This window comes from Panicum virgatum, chromosome 5K (assembly GCF_016808335.1).
Source record: "Panicum virgatum strain AP13 chromosome 5K, P.virgatum_v5, whole genome shotgun sequence".
Lineage (NCBI taxonomy): Eukaryota > Viridiplantae > Streptophyta > Magnoliopsida > Poales > Poaceae > Panicum > Panicum virgatum.
In genome coordinates, this window is record NC_053140.1 from 18,037,675 (window position 1) to 18,056,840 (window position 19,166).

General features: G+C 42.3%; 2 protein-coding genes across 4 annotated transcripts; both read left to right on the forward strand.

Annotated features, from left to right (window-relative positions):
• The first annotated feature begins 4,316 nt into the window (after positions 1–4,316).
• Positions 4,317–11,744, forward strand: LOC120706764 (tRNA (guanine(37)-N1)-methyltransferase 1-like). Its single transcript, XM_039991482.1, has 9 exons — positions 4,317–5,084; positions 5,598–5,696; positions 8,552–8,671; positions 8,754–8,920; positions 9,337–9,410; positions 10,169–10,311; positions 10,761–10,872; positions 11,194–11,306; positions 11,426–11,744. The coding sequence occupies exons 1-9, from the start codon at positions 4,332–4,334 to the stop codon at positions 11,570–11,572; spliced, it is 1,728 nt and encodes a 575-aa protein (XP_039847416.1). The 5' UTR covers positions 4,317–4,331; the 3' UTR covers positions 11,573–11,744.
• A 1,615-nt stretch (positions 11,745–13,359) lies between these two features.
• On the forward strand, positions 13,360–17,849 carry LOC120706766 (pectin acetylesterase 3-like). 3 transcript variants are annotated; one of them, XR_005688424.1, is made up of 10 exons: positions 13,360–13,748; positions 15,400–15,482; positions 15,566–15,710; positions 15,791–15,864; positions 16,002–16,234; positions 16,340–16,454; positions 16,590–16,667; positions 16,802–16,907; positions 17,025–17,169; positions 17,541–17,849. XR_005688424.1 is itself a non-coding variant. In XM_039991483.1 (10 exons), the coding sequence occupies exons 1-10, from the start codon at positions 13,475–13,477 to the stop codon at positions 17,640–17,642; spliced, it is 1,362 nt and encodes a 453-aa protein (XP_039847417.1). In that variant the 5' UTR covers positions 13,363–13,474; the 3' UTR covers positions 17,643–17,832. The 3 variants fall into 3 exon arrangements, 2 of the variants coding, with proteins under 2 accessions (XP_039847417.1, XP_039847418.1); XM_039991483.1 differs by having other exon boundaries at positions 13,363–13,748; positions 17,018–17,169; positions 17,541–17,832; XM_039991484.1 differs by having other exon boundaries at positions 13,364–13,748; positions 15,581–15,710; positions 17,018–17,169; positions 17,541–17,832.
• The last annotated feature ends 1,317 nt before the right edge of the window (positions 17,850–19,166 follow it).

Consider the following 19,166-nt stretch of genomic DNA (forward strand, 5'->3'; position numbering starts at 1 on the left):
CAGGCATTCCAAATTTGTTTCTCATGCATATAAATACAGAAGGCCACGGAAGAAATTGGAAGGTAGGAGCGTCAATCCGTGTTCAAAAAAATGAATAAAATGCACGCCTTTGTTGGTGTTCTCGAAGGGGAAGGCATCCTTACCACCTGTGTGTTATTCAACTACATTTTTGTCACATGAAGCTTGGGATCCTTTTCATCCCTCTTCCTCTTCTCTGCTGCAGCCTTTTTTTCCATTGATCTAGATCTCACAGGCAACTTTGTTCGCAATCGCTTGGGGGCTCAAGTGATCGGGTTGCGAAGGTGCAGAGCGGATCAAAGAGCCGGAAGAGAAGGCAAAGAGCAGATCTGGCTTGGAGATGGCGGTGCTAGGGTTCTCGATGAACTGATGTAGCTGAAGAGACTGAAGCAATGGAGGTGACCCTCTGTTACCGTGAGGTTAAATAGCCAGCGGAAGTAGATGGGATCTGTGCATAAGGCCCGATTTGAGGGGATTTTGGAAGACTTTTAGAAAATTTGTTTGTTTAACTAGTATTTCATGGATTTTATTCCGAAATAAGGGGGTTTTCAAATTTTAAACCCAAAAGTTTTATCAATCCATTAAATTCGGGATCATTTTATTTCTAGAGATAGCCACGATGCATTTTTTACCCTTATTTCCAAATTGGGATTTGAAGGTTCGGGGGACTGTGTAACATGTGTCCATCTAGAAGATGATCTTTTTAATTTTGGAAGGTGAAACGACTAATATGACCCTCAGTCTAATTTTTCAGTTTAGCCTAAAGATCGGGGCACTCCATATGGAGTGTGGTTTTCATTGCACCCCATACAAACATGGTGCGGTGAGATATTGTTTTCTAAAACCCTAGCCTCTTCCCCCGCAGCACCCCTTCAAGTGGAAGCCCCCCTCCCCCTCCCCTCCCTCGCTGGGCCGCCACGCTTCCCATACCCCTCCTCTCCGCCCCGCATCCACGGAAGCCACCCCAGATGCCACGGCTAAGGACTTACAGATCTTGATTGCCTAACCTAGCATGGGGAAGATGCTGGGAATGACTTTCCAGCGCCCCCACTGGAACCCTACAAAGTCCAAGCAGACCAATGAGTTGGCGGCAATGTCTTACTCTGATGATGACGTTGATGCCTATAAGATAGAGGGGATGGAAGGCTTCTTCCCTTGATTTTCTAAATGTTGGGATCTTTGCTTGGTAGATGCCCAAACAGGGAGCATAAACGGAATGTAAATAGCAAGGCAAATGAACAATTAATTCTCTAGTAAATAACTAGAAAATCCAACCTGTACAAAATAGAGGGGGGGTCTATTTATACCCAAGGCAACCACTGTGCTATCTCTAAGTTGCCCATCTCCAACTCATTTACAGCTCACAAGATGCTGGGTACACAGTAATTACACAGAGTAATTACACAGAGCGAGAGTGTACAATTTGGACCTTCTCATGTGCTCACGTTTTTCACACACCCACGCATGCCGTATGGAGTCCATCGCCAATGCTTCAGGCTTCATGACCCTCCTCCCTCGGGTGCCGTGGACCTCCTCGTGCTTGGATCAGCAGGTTACAGCCTTCGAGAAGCCGCCTGTCACCTTCAAGCCCGAAGGTTTTTTGAGCATTGCCGTACCCTTGCTCCATTGAAGGTTTCTCTTGAGGCGCCTGTCAATGCAACAGGTACCTCTTATCCTTCGATTCGAGCGTTAAGCTTGACCTCTTTCCAAAATCGCAAATCTACAGACGGATCAGGAGATGTTTTTAATGCAAGAAGTAACTTTCGGGATGAGACCCGAAGGCCCCAAACCCCAACACTAAAGAGATTGTTTGTGGTTTTCTGGTGTTCTTGCTGGAGTGGCGGATGTCGAATTATACAAATATGTGTATATACATTCTTAATTTTATTTCTAAATATATATTATTGTATTATATGATTGCTAAAAGGGAGTGTATCAGGTGCAAACCAACTCCTTCGTGCAAACCGTGCAAACTTTAATCTGGGTCACCGGATCAACATCCAAGGGCCATGTGGGGTTGAGGTAATTTTACACTTAACCGCCCGCCCTAATCACATTTTTGCAAACTCTCCCTCTCACTCCCCCTGCGCACCCCCTTGGATGTGAATCCCGTGGCCCATATTTAAGTTTGCACGGAGAGGTTGGTTTATACCTGATATGTTCACTTATTAAAATAAGTGTAAAATTTATTTTCGAATGAAAAATAAAGTTTTCTTAACTACCTTGAAACTAACAATCCTAAATTTGTAGAAGAACATAATCTTCATATGTTTTGCAAGTTGTTTTATTTAAATACATTTTTAACATTTTAACTAAAATATAAATTCCACGTTCATCTTATTTCCGGAGATATCATGTCAACTCCTAAACTCTAGTGATAAGGAAGCATCGAAAATATAATAGATCACAGTGTAGTTGCGCTAGCCAAATTACAAAAATAACTAGTACTTTTATAAAATTCTACGGTGGTGAAAGTAGGAAGTACTCCGAAGTACCTAGGATAAAGTACCTAGTACTTCCAAAATGTGGGACCAAGTACTAAAAAGTGGGACCGAATACTAATTTAATTTAACTTTTATAAATATTTTCCATAGAGCAAGGGATAGAAAAAAACAAGGTAAAAGTATTTGAAAGTATCCATTGGTAATTTGCAATTATGATAAAAGAGCTCACTTTTATAATATCATATTTAGAAAATGTTCATGTTCTTTTATATGTAGCGATGGTGATATTTTATTATTTAAAAAGATTTTCTGGAACCATCATTAAAAGAAAAACATCTTTATATTATTTTTATATTATCTTGAAAGAAGTACATATCTATTTGTTTTCAATGATATTCTAAAGGAATTCTTTACAAGGTAATAAGTTTTAGAGGTTAAAACCGTGCTTGTTGCGACGCCCCATGCGCAACGTCCCGCCGTGGCTTCCAGTGCAGTGCTTGTTGCAAGCAGGGTTTTAAAATCCGACCGGACCGGCCTAACCGTCGCCCTCCGGTACCGGTTTACCGGACCGGTTAGACCGGTAACCGGTAGAAACCGGTTAAATTCAAATCCAAATTCAAATAAATTCAAAAACTCCCATGCAACCGGTTCCGACCGGTTTACCGGCCGGTTTGACCGGTTTACCGGCCGGTTTTACCGGTTTACCGGTCGGTTTGACCGGTTTGAAATTCAAAAGCTCCCGTACAACCGGTTTACCTGCCGGTTTGACCGGTTTACCGACCGGTTTGACCGGTTTACCGGCCGGTTTGACCGGTTTGATCGGTGGGCCTTCATGGGCCGGCCCATTTTTTTTCTTTTTCTTTTTTGATTTAACTTTAAATTCCCACAAACTATATTAAATGAATGAATTTTTGAGAAAATTTGACACCATTAGATTCATCACACCTTGAAGTATTTTTAGAAATTTTTTGGGAATTTTTTCATTTTTTGAATTCAAATTTAAAATTTGAATTTTGGCCGGTTGGGTACCGGTCGAAACCGGAACCGGACCGGACCGGTTTGACCGGTAACCGGTCAAACCGGACCGGTTCCCACCGGTTAGGTTAACCTTGGTTGCAAGCGGCCGCGCTCATCCCCACCGCGTCCATCAGTATGGCATATTGATCTCGTCTATCTCTACCGCAACTTTGGGGAAGAAGAGTAAATAAAAAAACTATCATCTCAAAAATAATAATCTTTGCTTTGAAAATGTTGAACATGTTCTACTCATACATAACTATAGAAAAATTTGACTGCCCTATTTTCTACAAAATATTGATATATATTTTGAAAAATGTTGATTATGTTATTTTTGCATGTTAGTCTGATTTTTAAAGTTGTTAAATTTGTTACGTTGAAATATTAATTTATTTAGATTATGGGGTCTTTTCCCTCTTTCTCTCCCGCAGAATGGGTCGAATAGGTTCGGCCCATGCCACGATGTGATTGTAGTTTTCTTTCTCCCCGCTGCTAGGGTGGGTACAATTAGTCGATAACTAAAAACTGAACCGAAATAATCGAGATTGAAATTGAAGATCTCAAATAACTTCAGTTTTTTTTTTCAATTCTTGAGCTCGGGTAACCAAATAACTGAACTACTATCTATTAGACCTAATAGCAAATACAGCCCAGGCCCAATAAGAAGAACTAGCCCGCCCAGGCCCAATAAGAAGACCTAGCCCAGTTCATTAATCGGAAATAGGAGTGCTAGAGCTTTCGCCGAGGAAGCCCTACGACCCCGAAACAGATCAACCTCTCTCTAATCCAGCAATGCTCTAAAACGGTTCCCGCTTTGGGCTGCCGTCGCCCGCTCGTCCTCGGTCGCGCCTCATGGTGCCGCCGCTCCTCCACCTCCGCATCCACCCCCATCCTCACTGCCTCCTCCTCCCCCGCACCCGCCGCGCCGCCCCCATCCGCCCCAGCCTCAAACCCCTCTGCTCCTCCTCCTCCTCATCGGATTCTCCAGCGCGGACCCGGCCTCCCCTCCACGGCCCCTCGCTCCGCCGCGGCCGCGCCCTGCCGGACCACCGGGACCCCTTCGCCCGCGCCTTCGACCTCGCCGCGCTCCGCGTCCCAGCCCCCGCATGCGCGCCCCTCGAGCGCCGCCTCCGGGGCCACCTCCTCAACTGGCCTCGCGTCCGCAACGTCGCCCGCCTGCCCAACGACCAGGGCCTCCTCGCCCTCGGGCTCGCCCCGCCGTCTCCTGCCCCGCGCGACCCCGCCCCGCCGGCCACTGCGGTGGCGCGGCGGGAGAAGCTGGCCCGCGAGTTCAACGCCCGGGGCTTCCTGCGGTTCCCCAACCTCGCCCGCCTCTCGCGGCCCACTCCCGCCGCGCGGAGGAGGAGGGGGAGGAAGGGAGACGATGGCGACGAGGAGGCGACGCGGAAGCGCGACAGAGACAAGGCGTATGTGGTAGAGGTGGTCGGGGAGCGAACGGAGGACGACGACGACGACGAGTGGAAGGGGCTAGTCGGGGAGGAGGGCTTCGGGAGAGGCGCGTGGCGGATGGGCCCCACTCGGCTGCTGCTGCTGGACGAGAGCTACGCGGAGAGGAAGGTCGATGACCTGCCGGAGGCTGTCAAGGTGCTGATTTGTTCTGGTGCATTCTCTGTAGTGTCAGTTTTGTAATTTTAAAATGTCATCCAATGGAGGGTTCCCTGTTGAATGTTATTGTGGTTAGTGTTCTCACAACTTAATCTGACATTCCTAACTTCTAAAATGAGATACTGCTGCATCTCTTCAAGATGAATCAGTAAAGAATCAAAGGTCACTACTCACTATCATACTTGTTTCAAACCAGAAGTCTGATTATATTTTCCAAATCAACTTCAAGGCTTTAGGAAGCTACACCGGAATGCTGTATCATGAGGAGAGTTAAATGATGTGATGGATATTTTATTTCTATGCCAGATTTCCTCTGAAAATTCTGTTGCATTTTTTCATGATGAGTAGAATTTTGATGACAGTTTCCTATTATCTGTAATAATTTAATTCTGTCACGTAATTTACGCCTATAATCTTTTCTCTCTCAGTTATAGTTCACCTTGCATTGTTCTGTTGGAGATTTGTTTATTGATTTAGTAACTTCCTTTTCAGGATGTGTTAGACCATGAAACTCAACAGGATGGATCATCTGCTTATGAGCTTATATGCTGTCAGCTAACCTTGTTCTATAACTACTGGCCAATGAATGAGGTACCTTTAGCTTTCCTGTGATCTAGTCACCATTTGCTTCCCATTTTGTTTTACTGAATCTTGATAGATTTCTGGTTGTTTCATGCATTTCCTATTGAGGATACCATACGAATTGCTTCCCTTTTCCCTAGAGAGCTCACTCATAACATCATGATCATCAAAGTGGACTCTGCAATGTTAACTGAATAAACTATTCAATCAGAAGTAGTAAATGATGACGCTCTTCTCTTGTCTCTATGTTTCATTTAGGAAATTAAAATTGTAAGAACCTAATGTAGATTCCAATAACAATATAGTTTGTTCTAGATGGAACTCTATTGTTTGTATTATTCCTGCCATTCCATAAGGTTTGCCTACGGCCTTGGGAGAAAACGTTCCACAATGTTTGTCCATTGAGGATATTGAGGATGTAGTTATTGTACTATCACTACCCCTAATTAAATTCTCCACTAGAAGAGAAATTGTTGTATTATGACATTTAATAGGGTCATGGTTGTGTGTTGTACTTAGGGTTCTACTGTTTTCTTCTTCTTTAATATAATGAGATGCAGCTCTCCTGCTTATTCAAGAAAAAAAAATAGGGTCATGGATGGTGATTTCACATTGAATTTTTATTAAACTAGTACTTCCTTGGTCTGTGCACATGGTGTACTATGGACAAATATAGTACAACGGAGGGAGTAACACTAATGAAACCAGATCAAGAAAACTGTTGCACCACACTTCTTCACAGAGTTTGAAGGTTTTCAAGCCATGTGGGTTAAAACTGATAAGTTTCCTCCACAGCAAATGGTTATACCCATGCAAAATTAGTTCGTGCATGCAGTACTTCCTTTCTTGTTTGTCGCAAGAAACATTTAGCCATTATTTTAGCTATTAAGATGGTAAGAATGTCGACCTTGTCAACTACTTCTGTTCCAGAGTAAGATTTTCCTGTTCAATAAAGGTTAAAGGATGAATACCGTTTTTCACCATTGAACCAAAATCCGGTTTCAGCCATTGAACTCTCATACCATATAACTTTCGACCCATCAAATGTTAAAATCATTTTTTTTTTGGCCATTCACTCAATACTTACCAGTTTTAGCTGTAGATGTGTAGTAGAGGCTACCCATCAGCTATCTTTTTGGCAAGCTTAGGCTGAGTGAGCACTAAAACAACTAAGAAAATACAATGGCCAACCTGCGATCCTATACTTTTTGTAACCATTTTATGACACTGGCTGTTTCTCTCTTCCGGCTCTGTTTCTCTCCCTTGCCATCTTGTCCATTATAGGCTACTACGGCATGGACACCGGCTTCCAAACATTTTGCCAATCGAATCTGCATGGCCCCAAATCGTGTTCCTTGCAGTCCAATTTGAACTCACTGGTTGCGAATTGTGCCCACACACCAGCCAAATCGAGCTCCCATGCTGCCAAATCAGGAAGAGGAAGGGGTATGTAGTGTTCGGTTATACTGGAACGTGGAGGTTTCCCCAGCCATGGTGGCATTCAGAGGCTCAGAGCTTCCTCAGTTCATCATCTTGCTTGCTGGGGTTTTCCAAGTAGGCTACCTGAAAGGGTTTTTTTTTCTTTTTGTTCATTTCCTTTTCATTTTCTGTCGGCAGATTTGATCTGACATTGTCTATATGATTCCACTCCTGCATCTGCGTTCAGCGGGAACCTTTAAGCAACCCCATGATTTATGCAAGGACAGAAGAGGAACGAAGGAGATGAGGCTGACTGGCTGACAGACCTTGGACAGTTTGGCATGCTCTCATTTTCTGTTGGAGCCTGGTGCTGGTGCTTGGAGTGGATCTGCTGTCGTCTAATTTGTCCCCGAGGAGCAGGCATGGCAAGTGTTCTTGCGGATGGCCACTGTGTTCGTCTGCATTGGCGGCAGCATGCTCTCTTACATAGCTGAGTCAGCATCAGTCAACCTTGATGCATCAGTCATTGTTAGTGTGGACGGGTGACGCAGGAGAAAACAGGATGGTAATGGCGCAAGGGCTGATAATAGCTGGTATGAACACTTGGACGGTCCAAGTTGTCAGGCATTTGAGTGCAATGGCAAAAATAGGACTCAGGCAATAGTTTGAGGCCAAAACTGAGCTTCTTCCAATATAATGAAAATTGTTCTATGAATAATGAGCACTTGGTTTCATAGACGTGACGGATACTTCATATTCTATAGGGTACATGGGTGTTCCAGAAAATGAAATGTAGAAATTAGATGTTGCTGGACATTACCTTTTTTTAGTTTATTTACTCTATTGGTTTCAATTTATTGAAACGTTAGATCATTTTAGAGCAATATCTTCAAACACCTGCTTTGGGAGCCCTCTAATTTGTGTAGTGTCTAACGCTTGCGCATTGTCCAATGTCCAGGTAGCACTGCCTTTGCAAATTCAGGATTCAGACAAAAGGTTCAGTCTGTCCAGGTCAGATTGAATTGTCTCAACATCTGGTCTATCCTAGTTATCTTGTAGACCGTCGATTAACTCTCGCTTCAAAGATGTTGCCATGGAGAAAAATGCACTTTGATATCTACCTGATCACACATTGACAACACACACCCATAAAGTGTTGATTTGCTAGCATTTAGTTCAATGCATGCCACAAGTTTGCAGCATTATTTGTCTTCCCAAAATGCTTCGCGATGGGTTAACTTAGGAACTTTTTTCTGGCAATGCAATTGGATTTTTGTGGAGGTAGGGATGCATTAACATGTTATCACACCATTAATTGTGCAGCCCGTTAGATATGTGATGTCAAGTTGTCAACTTACATCAGTTTGGAAAGTTATGGAGCTTATACACTGGTATCTTTTTTATTTAATGTTTTTAACTAGTTGATTCTTGCTAATCTTCTGTAGGTTTTAGAGGCATTACTCCCTGAAGGCATAATAATTCCTACAGGTTTTGAAACAGTAGGGCACATTGCACACTTGAACTTGCGGGATGAGCATCTACCTTACAAGAAACTTATCGCTCAGGTAATTGTGATACAACATATGCTGATGTCCAACATTATTTTGAGTACGTTCATTCCATCAAATACCTTTATTTGAGTTGCAGGTGGTTCTGGACAAAAACAAGCCAAAAATCCAAACTGTTGTCAACAAGACGGATGCTATTCAAAATGACCATAGAACTATGCAGCTTGAAGTCTTAGCTGGTAATGATTCCCTTCATACAATGGTCATTGAGAGCGGCCTCCGTTTTCAAGTTGATCTGGGTGCAGTGTATGTTCTTTTTCTCACCTGGCTCATATTTTGGATTCATGGATGTTACTAAGATAACGATTCCATTTAGTAGCACCATAGGATGGCACATAGTCGAAACGCTGAGCTTCAATACAGACAGGAAAGGTGTAGAGAGCTGCTCAATTGTTATGCCCAAGGCTTGGCCCTGGCTTTGGGGTCCACCAGCAAGGCCCTAAAGGATAGGGCTTTACTGTTCACGCGGTTACTGTAGCGCGTGAATAGTAGTGCGTTAAGTTGTTTTGTTGGCTCTGCCGGGATTAGATCGAGTTGTTAGTTTCTTAAGGTTATCTGTTATCTGTTAGTTTGTTAGTCTGGGCCCTGCCTTATGTATATTTTCAAAATTTCACCTGTATGTTTTGTTTCCTATCCTAATACTCAATGATGATCTGGTGCAGCTATTGGAATTCTAGATTAGCCACAGGGAGGCAGAGGCTCGTCAATGATATCTTTAGAGACTCTGATGTTGTTTGTAAGTTACAACCTTGCATTTTGTTTAGCACTGTAAGATTATTGCTGCTTGTAGAATCAGGGCCAGTCATATACTTTGCTGAAGTTGCGCTGTCACATATATAATCAGGGCCAACCATGAGCCCTACTCCTTTTGGCAGCTATTGGTCGTGTCTACTCCATAATAACAGTCTGACTAAGCAACGTCTTTGCTGAAAGTTTTGTAGGACAATGCCTTCTGTTGAAGTTGAAATATTGTATCTTTGCAGTGCTTTGCATTAATTAATTTCTATTTTATTCAGTCTGAGAACTTGTCTAAACGATACTCAGTTATCATGCTATTCCCTCCTATGGTTCTTCTCCGCTGCGTATGATAAGCCTATACAGCGGCCGTTGTCCTAGCTGTTCTAATCTGTCAACACATATATTTATTTGTCATCCATCTTATGCAAACAGCCTTACATACCTGGAAGAATTAGCACACTCAACAATTTCAGATGTGCTACTGATAATCATGTACATCAATATTGGTGTCTACTTACAGAAAATCATAGAATCTCATATTTTGGTAATGCCTTGGGATTCTAGGCCATGAGATGTTAAATGCATGCGTAACACCAAATAAGCATTGGGGTCAGATACGAATAACTGGAACATTTAAACTTACTATGTTGTTTGTTTGAAATTTATTGGGCATGGACTTGGAAGTGTGCTTCACCCATACTACCCTTTTCTTAACTCATAACTAAACCAATTATTGATTATCTCAACCTGATGCAGGTGATATGTTCTCTGGGGTTGGTCCCCTAGCAATTTCAGCTGCAAAAAAGGTCAAATATGTCTATGCAAATGACATAAACCCTACTGCAGTGGAATACCTCGAGAGAAACATGGTTCTTAACAAACTCGAAAGGAAAATAGAGGTATTAACTTTGAGATATGCAAGAAAACATACCATCTATTTCTTTTCATTAATATTTATTCTGTGGCTTCTAGCTTGAAGTGTAAATTGCGTAACTAAATAAAATACTGGCAGCCTGTCGTCAATATTGGTGCTGTTACAGGCAAGAAAACCTTTGAAGATGTTATGCTTGTACAGTGTATATTTAATTACAGTGTAGTGCAGTTTCTAAAGCTTATTACTACTTTGAGATGCTTTTCCAAGTTACCTGTGGAAATATACCATTTCAATTTTCAATCATCTTGCTTTTATGTTTTGACCTTCACAGTATTAGGAAATGTAAAGCCAGGGATTTCTCCCTTCCATGTATACTCCTTCCACTAGCCATTGGCTATATATACAACAGTATAGTGTTACTGTTCATTTGCCAGCCATCTTCATGATATTTGGTGAATTTTTTTTTCTGGATAGGTTTTTAACATGGATGCTAGAAGGTTTGTCAGTTCAATATATTCAAGCCAGCATGTGCATCCGGTCACACAAATAGTAATGAATTTGCCCAATGACGCTGCAGAATTTTTAGGTGGGTATTTCCAAATTCCTTGTCATTTTGTGAGTTGGCTAATTGGAAAGTAGTACTTGTAATTGATTTTGTTTCTGGATTCTGGAGGACAGGTAAATATAGATTGTAGCACTAGAGCATCCCATGCAATTATTATTTGAGATTGTCCAAAGTTCAGTTCATAGTGGACCAATCATACAAAGTTTCTTTGATTTGAAATCAAAAGATTGCAAGTCAGTATTGGTATTTAAAGAACATTAACAATGCCTTTTAATATGTTTCCGTTTTGAATTGATTTTGAAAAACTCATTCACAAAGATATCATCGAAATGTTTTCCTCAGATGTGTTTAGAGGGATCTTACGGAATAGTCAATCAGGACTGTGTTTTGTCATGCCGATGATCCATGTTTATGGATTTTCCAAAGCAGAGGATCCTGAACATGACTTCAATGAGGTAAGCACCGAGTATTACCACAGCAACATTTTTCTTTTATTATGTTCAGATTCCCTTTTTCTGTTGAATTCTTTCTACCACGTCACTTGGTTTATCAGTACCTACGCCTAAAATTGCAGAGGATAAATGTAGCATTGGGGGAGAACGTCGACAGTGTTCAAATGCACAGGGTACGGCTTGTTGCACCTGGGAAATGGATGATATGTGCATCATTTACTCTTCCAGAATCAGTTGCAATCGCACAGCCAAATTACATTAGCTGTTGAATTTTTTACTCTTCTTACCTCCTCTCGTTGTATTATGTCCGCAAATTCTTTTTTAGATGGTGTGTACATCATTTGACTACATGGGACATGAAGAGAGCGTTGGACTGAATTGTGAATTTAGGCCACTGAACTACTGGCCGGACGGCCTGATGAAGGTGTCCTTTCGTCGTCACTGCTAGTTGACTCCGACAAATACTCCCAAGAGTAGTAGAAGAAAAGAATAATGAAACAAACTGACGACGCTTCACTTTCTGAATGCTCTAAGAGAACAAAAGAGACTATAGTTGGATTAAACAGCTCCACAGTTTTGCCATCCCCCTTTAATGAAAAGATCTGATACCTCCTGGAATGTATGCTAATACTAGTCTCAAATTTTCCAAACTTAATAGGGTCTCATCGGATCTTTTTAGTTAAAGCATCTCCAGCAATAGCTTCTACTTTTGGTCTCTCTCTCTCTTTTTTTTTGAGTAGGGGCTCCTCTTACTTTTGGGGGCTATAATTGAATTCTGGCGATAATAATCTGCCAAATCATTGCATGTAGTGTCAGCATACAAGATTTTCCTCGCAAAAAAAAACATACAAAATTTAAGTAATAGAGATAGCTGCTGCTTATCTACTTTGATCATGTGAGAGCAACCAATATACTCACATAATTATTGTATCATGTGAGGTCCAAATCACAGTTGCTAATTGCATCATGTGTCGTCTAGGTCCTCAAACTTTCAAAATACACATTCAGATCCTTAAGCTTAATTGCTAATTGTATCATGTGAAGTCCAAATCACAATTGCTAATTGCATCATGTGTCATCTAGGTCCTCAACCTTTCAAAATACACATTCAGATCCTTAAACTTGCTAATGTATCATATAAGGTCCAAATCACAGTTGCTTAAGCTAAATTGAAAGTTATATAATTGGTTCGAAAACAAAATATATACACGCACAAAAGTTATAAAAAATTTACTTGTACAAATATGTTCAAATACGAAAGATCTGTGTAAAATTTTGCAGGAAAATGAAACTCACACGACAAAAATTGTAAAAAAATGAGAAAATAAAAAAGAATAAATTTTAGAGGAAACTTTGGAAATAATATTTGGACATAAAGTTTTTAAAAAAAATGGAGAAGATTTTGAAAATATAAGAGTCGTGGAGCACAAAGCTTCAAATAAAATTTGGGCCCACAGCCCCACATGTAAATTCCATGTGTGAGCATAAATAGTTCAACTCTATAACTTAAAAGTGGTAATGTGGACTTCACGTGATAAATTAGTAAGTTTGTGGATTTGAATGTGCATTTTGAAAGTTTAGGAACCTAGACAACCCTACAAGCCAAATTCGAGGGCCGGCTGTGCATTTTACTCCTCCGATTACTGGGTCAACTAGCTGGCGAATTGAATTTCAGTGATACCAACGTAGAAGATTAAGATATTTGTATTTATTTCATTCCATATATTATAAACAATTTAAACTTTTCTAATAAGTAGATAATTTTTTCTGCACACCTAGATATACAGTACGTCTAGATACATAATCAAAGTTACTTCGACATATATATCTAATAAATAAATAAATTATAATTTCAAACGGACCAAGTATAATTTAATTTTATGGATGCATGCATTATCTGGTCGCATATCGAAAAGCACGGTATTTAGCTCAGCTAATTTATTATCCGTGCCGGATTTCTTGGCTAGAGCCGGAATGTCGCTAGCTAAGTAGTAGGCTAGGTGTGTCATCCCCTTGCTATGCGCGCGTTAAATATATATAGAGAGCCGCTGGTTTAATCACGGCTCCATATATCACTACTGCTTCGTTGCTTTCTTTACGCAGGCAGCAGCTAGTGTGCGTGCGTCGCCGGGACACGACGACGACGAAGAGGAGGGTCGGGTGGTCCATCCATGGGGGAAGCCGGGGTTTTAACAACCAACAGCAAGCCCTGCCGCCGGCCGGTTCTGCTCGCCGCTGTCCTGGCCGTCGTCCTCGTGGGAAGCTTCTTCGTCGCCGAGGCCGCGGCGGATGAGATGACGACGACGACCATGAGCGGCGGCAAGGGCGACCGCGGCGGCGGCAGGAAGAGGCGGAGGAGGAGCAGCAGGAGGCGGGCCGAGGCGGCGGCGGCGCCGCTGATGGTGCCCATCACCGTCCTCAAGTCCGCCGCCGACGCCGGAGCCGGTACGCACGCACGCATGCTCTTGGATCGATCTCCTTCTTGCTCCGATCGATCCTCGTCACACTAGCTAGCTAGCCATCATCATCCATATATATGATCATCAGTTCACACGCGCATACAAATCCGGCAGAGAAACATCTCCTTTCTTTCTCGATCCCGATCAGGGATGGAAAACAGCTGGAAGCAAACAAGAAAATGGATATCTGAGATATCCGAATTCATTTCCATACGTATCCGATCCATGGAAAGACAAGAAGATGGATATCCGAATCCATTTCAATACATATTTGATCCAGTTCCTTATATCCTTAATCCCGATCACCCATGATTCTCTCTCGAGTGTGGTAGACCGGTAGTGTGGTAGATACCACCACTATGCATGCAGGGCGAGATAGAGCAGTGGCCTTGCTTCTTATCCTGTGTTCACGTCACTGTCCAAACAACCCATCCATCATCGATAATTCTGTATCCGATCAGTAGGGGCGCGGCGGTGTCGGCTTGCGCGCACGGTCCGTGCCTCCCAATCCGGTAGTGCGGTCGGCGCGTAGTGGACACGATGTGGTTCCAAAAGCCGCTGCGTTGCGCCCGTGAGTGACCCGTCAGCCGCTACGCGACGGCCTAGTCTGGTCATCATTTTGGCTGTTCCTTTCACCTACGCTTCTTTCCGTTGCTTAATTTGGAATACATGGCATTCAAACCCGGGACGAGATAGACAATTCTGAAAGATGAACAGTATTCTGAGTGTTTTCTTTCTCTCTCCATGGCTGAGAAAATGGAATATCCTCTCGTGTGGCAAAAATTTTTTATGGTTCATGAGTAAATAAACGAAGAGGGAAACCACACGATTTGAATTTTTTTTATTTTGGGTACCATTGAGGGGACAAGAGCTTGCATTTGGAGGAAAGAAAACTCGCTCGTTCATGGGAGCTGAGAAGCAGGTTAAGCTAGCTACTGGAAGAACAAAGCACTTTCATTGTTGTGTTAGGTTGAGACGACCCAACTGCAAATTCAAGGAAAAACTTTAGGGTCGTCTTAAGGGCTAGTGAAGTTCCATCCGCGAGTGTGGTATGGTCAAATAAACCCACGCCAATTCATGTCCCGACTTTACTAGAGGAAGCTCGATCGGTCGTAGTAGTAAAATGGAAGCATTGATTATTTAACTCAGTTACACTCCTTTTGACAGTTAAAACAAAGATGGAGTACTAAGAGCATCTTCAGCAGTTCCCCGATAATCCTTTCCCAATAACAGGAATTGGGAGATGTCTCAATAACAATTCTAGGATTATTGGGTGAGTTGCTTTTGCAGTCTCCCAATACTTATCCCAATGCAATAAACATATTGGGAGAGTATGGACTCTTTATTTGAGGGAAGTTGGGGTAAAATATTGGGACAACCCAATAATTATTGTGAAAAAGGAGATGTATTGGAAATTGCTGAAGCACACCTTTTTCCAACAGTAGAAGTTTATTGGGGAATGGAAGACTGCTGGAGATGCTCTAACAGATTTGGCATTCTAAAGTTCGTTTGAAGTCAAAGCAAAAAACCAGGATGCATATTAACCGGCACGGATGACGGATGTATTGCACACGGTTCGTTACTCCAACCGACACGGATATACTTAATAAACGGCACCTGTGTCTGTGTCTGTGCAGTGTGCATGGATGGAACGTCGCCTGCTTACCACTTGGATCCTGGCTCCGGGGCAGGGAACAACAGCTGGATTGTCAACCTTGAGGTCAGTTCATCGTAGTCTGTAACTGCCATTATTATTCACGCCCTCGAGTGTGCCTGCCAGATTGCTCTGATCAAGTGATGTAGAACGTACGCGTGCAGGGAGGCGGGTGGTGCAACAACGTGAGGGCCTGCCAGTTCCGCAAGACCAGCCGCCGCGGCTCGTCGGACCTCATGGAGAAGGAGATCCCCTTCGGCGGCATCATGAGCAGCAGCCCCGCCGACAACCCTGGTCCGATTTCTACAACTGGTCCGACGACCTTGCAACAAGCTCTTGCATCGCCGCACTGATCAAGTACGTGTGCGCCACAGATTTCTACAACTGGAACCGGGTGAAGATCCGCTACTGCGACGGCGCTTCCTTCGCCGGCGAAGGCTTCGACAAGGCACAGCAGATCTTCCTATCCGCAGCCTACATTTATCCTACACCAATTTCTCTGTTCTTCTTTCTCTGTTAATTTGTTTATTTATCAAAAAAGTAGTAGTGTTTTTGATTTGGTTGAGCTGAGGTTTTAATTTGCAGGAGAATGGGTTTTACTTCCGGGGGCAGCGCATCTGGGACGCCGTCATCCGGCACCTCCTCTCCGTCGGGATGGCCTCGGCAGACCAGGCGCTGCTCACCGGCTGCTCTGCCGGCGGCCTGGCGGTGATACTCCACTGCGACGAGTTCCAGGACTTCTTCCCGCGCACCACCGCCGGCGGCGGCCGGGCCACCACCGTCAAGTGCCTCGCCGACGCCGGTCTCTTCCTCGACGCGTACGTCTCGTTTAATTTAACACCACCACTTTCCTTTTCCTCGTGTGTTTGTATCAGGCTGTATCAAGCATTGGATCATACGGTGCCCTCCCCTGCATCTTGCAGTGTTGATGTCTCCGGCGGTCGCAGCCTGAGATCCTACTACTCCGACATCGTGGCGATGCAGGGCGTGGCTCCCAACCTGCCGCCGGCCTGCACCGCCCGGCTCGACGCCACCTCGGTGACCTGCTAGTCCCTTCTGAATTTTCCAAACCAATAAGTCGTTGCTCTTCTCCTCCTGCTATAAATAAATCCTCGGAATTGTATACATTGTCTGAACTGAACTGAACATCCCTCCTTGTGCATGCCAATGCAGTGCTTCTTCCCTCAGAACGTGATCGATGGCATAAAGACCCCAATCTTCCTGCTAAACGCAGCGTACGACGTCTGGCAGGTGATTAAGTCTACATCACTACCCTTTTTGACAAGTAGTAAAGCATTACATTGCTGTATGATCCTCCTGATGATCAACGCTAATATAATTAATACTCATGTCGTCTGAAAAATTGTATGTACTTGATCGATCAGATACAGGAGAGCCTGGCGCCCAACGGAGCTGACCCTGGTGGCGCCTGGCGAGCCTGCAAGTCCAACCGCTCTGCCTGCGACGCGTCCCAGATGAAGTTCCTGCAAGGTTAACCAAATGAACGACCCATGCATACACGTGATCACATCGCTCAATATCTAGAAGTCGATGTCCAGAAAACGGGACAGTTTCTGAAAGTTCCCAGCTTAAAAATTCAGATTTCAGGGACCAGATGGTCGCATCCGTGAGAGGCTTCTCCGGCTCCGGAAGCAACGGCCTGTTCATCAACTCCTGCTTCGCGCACTGCCAGTCCGAGCTGCCGGCCACCTGGAGCAACGCAGCAGGCGGCTCCCCCGCCATTCAGAACAAGGTAGGCAAATGCAGCAGCGATACAGCATCTTCAGTCATACATGATGTATATATTATACTCTCTCGCTCCGTTCCAAATTATAATTCGTTAACTTTTCTTTTCGGATATAATTCGTTAAATTTTTTAACTTCTAGTTTGACCATTCATTTTATTCAATTTTTTAAATAAAATGATGCACTTATGGCTAATCATGCACTAATTATGCTCAAAAGATTCGTCTCGTCGTGTACATCCAAACTGTGTAATTAGTTTTGTTATTTAATTACATTTAGTGCTTCATACATGTGTTCAAAGGGATGTGAAAATTTTTGATAACTAAACAGGCGCCAAGTAGATTAAATATTTGTATGCTGTTGTTGTCTGGCGTGCAGGGGATCGCGAGGTCAGTTGGAGATTGGTACTTCGGCCGAGCTGAAGTGAAGGCGATCGACTGTCCCTACCCCTGCGATGGAACATGCCGCCACATCATCTGACAAGAGCAGATCCCGTCCTGTGTGTACTTGTGGTTTTTGTGTGTTGTACGCATCGTGTATTCGTATGCGTTCAACGGAGCGCGCATCACGTTGATTTATTCGTGGGACAGAATGATAAGAAAAGCATGCAAAAGGGTGCAGAGCCATTAACGGAACAATGATTACAAGAAAGAGTCAAAATGAGCTGGAACCTCGAGTTTGGCTGAAGTGTCCGTTAACTGGTTCACAACTGCAACATTTGAAGGTTTCCCCAAGGCAAAATTACGATTTCACAAATTTAGTTATAAAACAATCTGCAAGGGTTTATGGGCCGAGGACTAGGGTACTTTCCCTAAACATTGACTCACCGTGACCTACGTGAGAATCTGAAGCACAAGCTAGCAGATCGATCACATTGCTATGCGAAAGTGTTGGGATAGTAACCATACTAATGCAGCAGGTTAGTGGTACTCCCTCCGTTCCAAATTATAAAACACTAGTCTATCAATTCGTGCTCCCACACGGGCTAGTTAGAGATATCTAATAATTATCTATCTTACGCTTTTTTAACCAATTAAATATTCTAATTAAGGACTGTAAAAATACATATTTATCATTATGTAATTGTAATAAATGTGATAGATTTATTTACTAATAATTTTTTTCTCACTTGCATTACGCATCCATATATGTTTGATATGTATTTAATTGAACACTTTGTTTGAGCTATGTGAATAACATGAAAATTAGTATTCTTATCTTTTCTCTTATATATGAATATATGGTGACACATTATGATTAGTATTTTTATATAAATAATAATATAAATAATATATTAATAATAATAGAAATAGTAATTTAGAATTTTGTATTGACGCGCTTTAAGATTTTATTATAATAATATTCAGGTTTTGGGTTTATTTTAAATTTTTATTATGTTATTATTGATAATATATATAAAAATTTAGGGGTTATTTGATATTATTTTATAATGGCATAAGTGGATAATTTATATGAAGATTAGGGGGTTACTTTAGATTATTTTTTATAATGGTAGAGGTAGGTAATTTAGATACATGTCTAGGGGATTACTTTAGTTTATTTTCATAATGGCATAAGTGGATAATTTATTAGAAAGATCACAGATCCAATGGCTATTATGATTACAGTTGCCGAATTGATGGCTAGATATTTTTGATTTTTGTGGAATTTGTAGGATTTCTTTATATTTTTTAGACTGTCCACCTAGGATCCTAGGTGGTTTCACCTAGAGGCTCCAAAAGGACTCTCCAATTAGTAATAGTTTGATTCCAACGATCTTGAAGAGTCAAAAAATTTTATATTTGACCAAATTTATATAATAGAATAATGACATTTATTATATAAACTAAGTATCATTAGATTTTTTATTAGTTATATTTTTATAGTACATCAATTTGATATCATAAATCTTTATATTTCTCTCTATAATTTTAGTTAAACTTGAGATTACTTTAACTCTCCAAAATTCTTGAAATATATTATAATTTGGAACGGAGGGAGTAG

What these genes read in the sequence shown, in the direction of transcription:
- LOC120706764 (XM_039991482.1), top strand. Translation starts at nt 4,332, where the DNA reads ATGGTGCCGCCGCTCCTCCACCTCCGCATCCACCCCCATCCTCACTGC. An exon ending in TAGAGACTCTGATGTTGTTT is followed by an intron (nt 9,411 to 10,168) that starts GTAAGTTACAAC and finishes AACCTGATGCAG; the next exon opens with GTGATATGTTCTCTGGGGTT. An exon ending in AACTCGAAAGGAAAATAGAG is followed by an intron (nt 10,312 to 10,760) that starts GTATTAACTTTG and finishes TTTTCTGGATAG; the next exon opens with GTTTTTAACATGGATGCTAG.
- LOC120706766 (XM_039991483.1), top strand. Translation starts at nt 13,475, where the DNA reads ATGGGGGAAGCCGGGGTTTTAACAACCAACAGCAAGCCCTGCCGCCGG. An exon ending in CCAGATGAAGTTCCTGCAAG is followed by an intron (nt 16,908 to 17,017) that starts GTTAACCAAATG and finishes TTAAAAATTCAG; the next exon opens with ATTTCAGGGACCAGATGGTC. An exon ending in CCCCCGCCATTCAGAACAAG is followed by an intron (nt 17,170 to 17,540) that starts GTAGGCAAATGC and finishes TCTGGCGTGCAG; the next exon opens with GGGATCGCGAGGTCAGTTGG.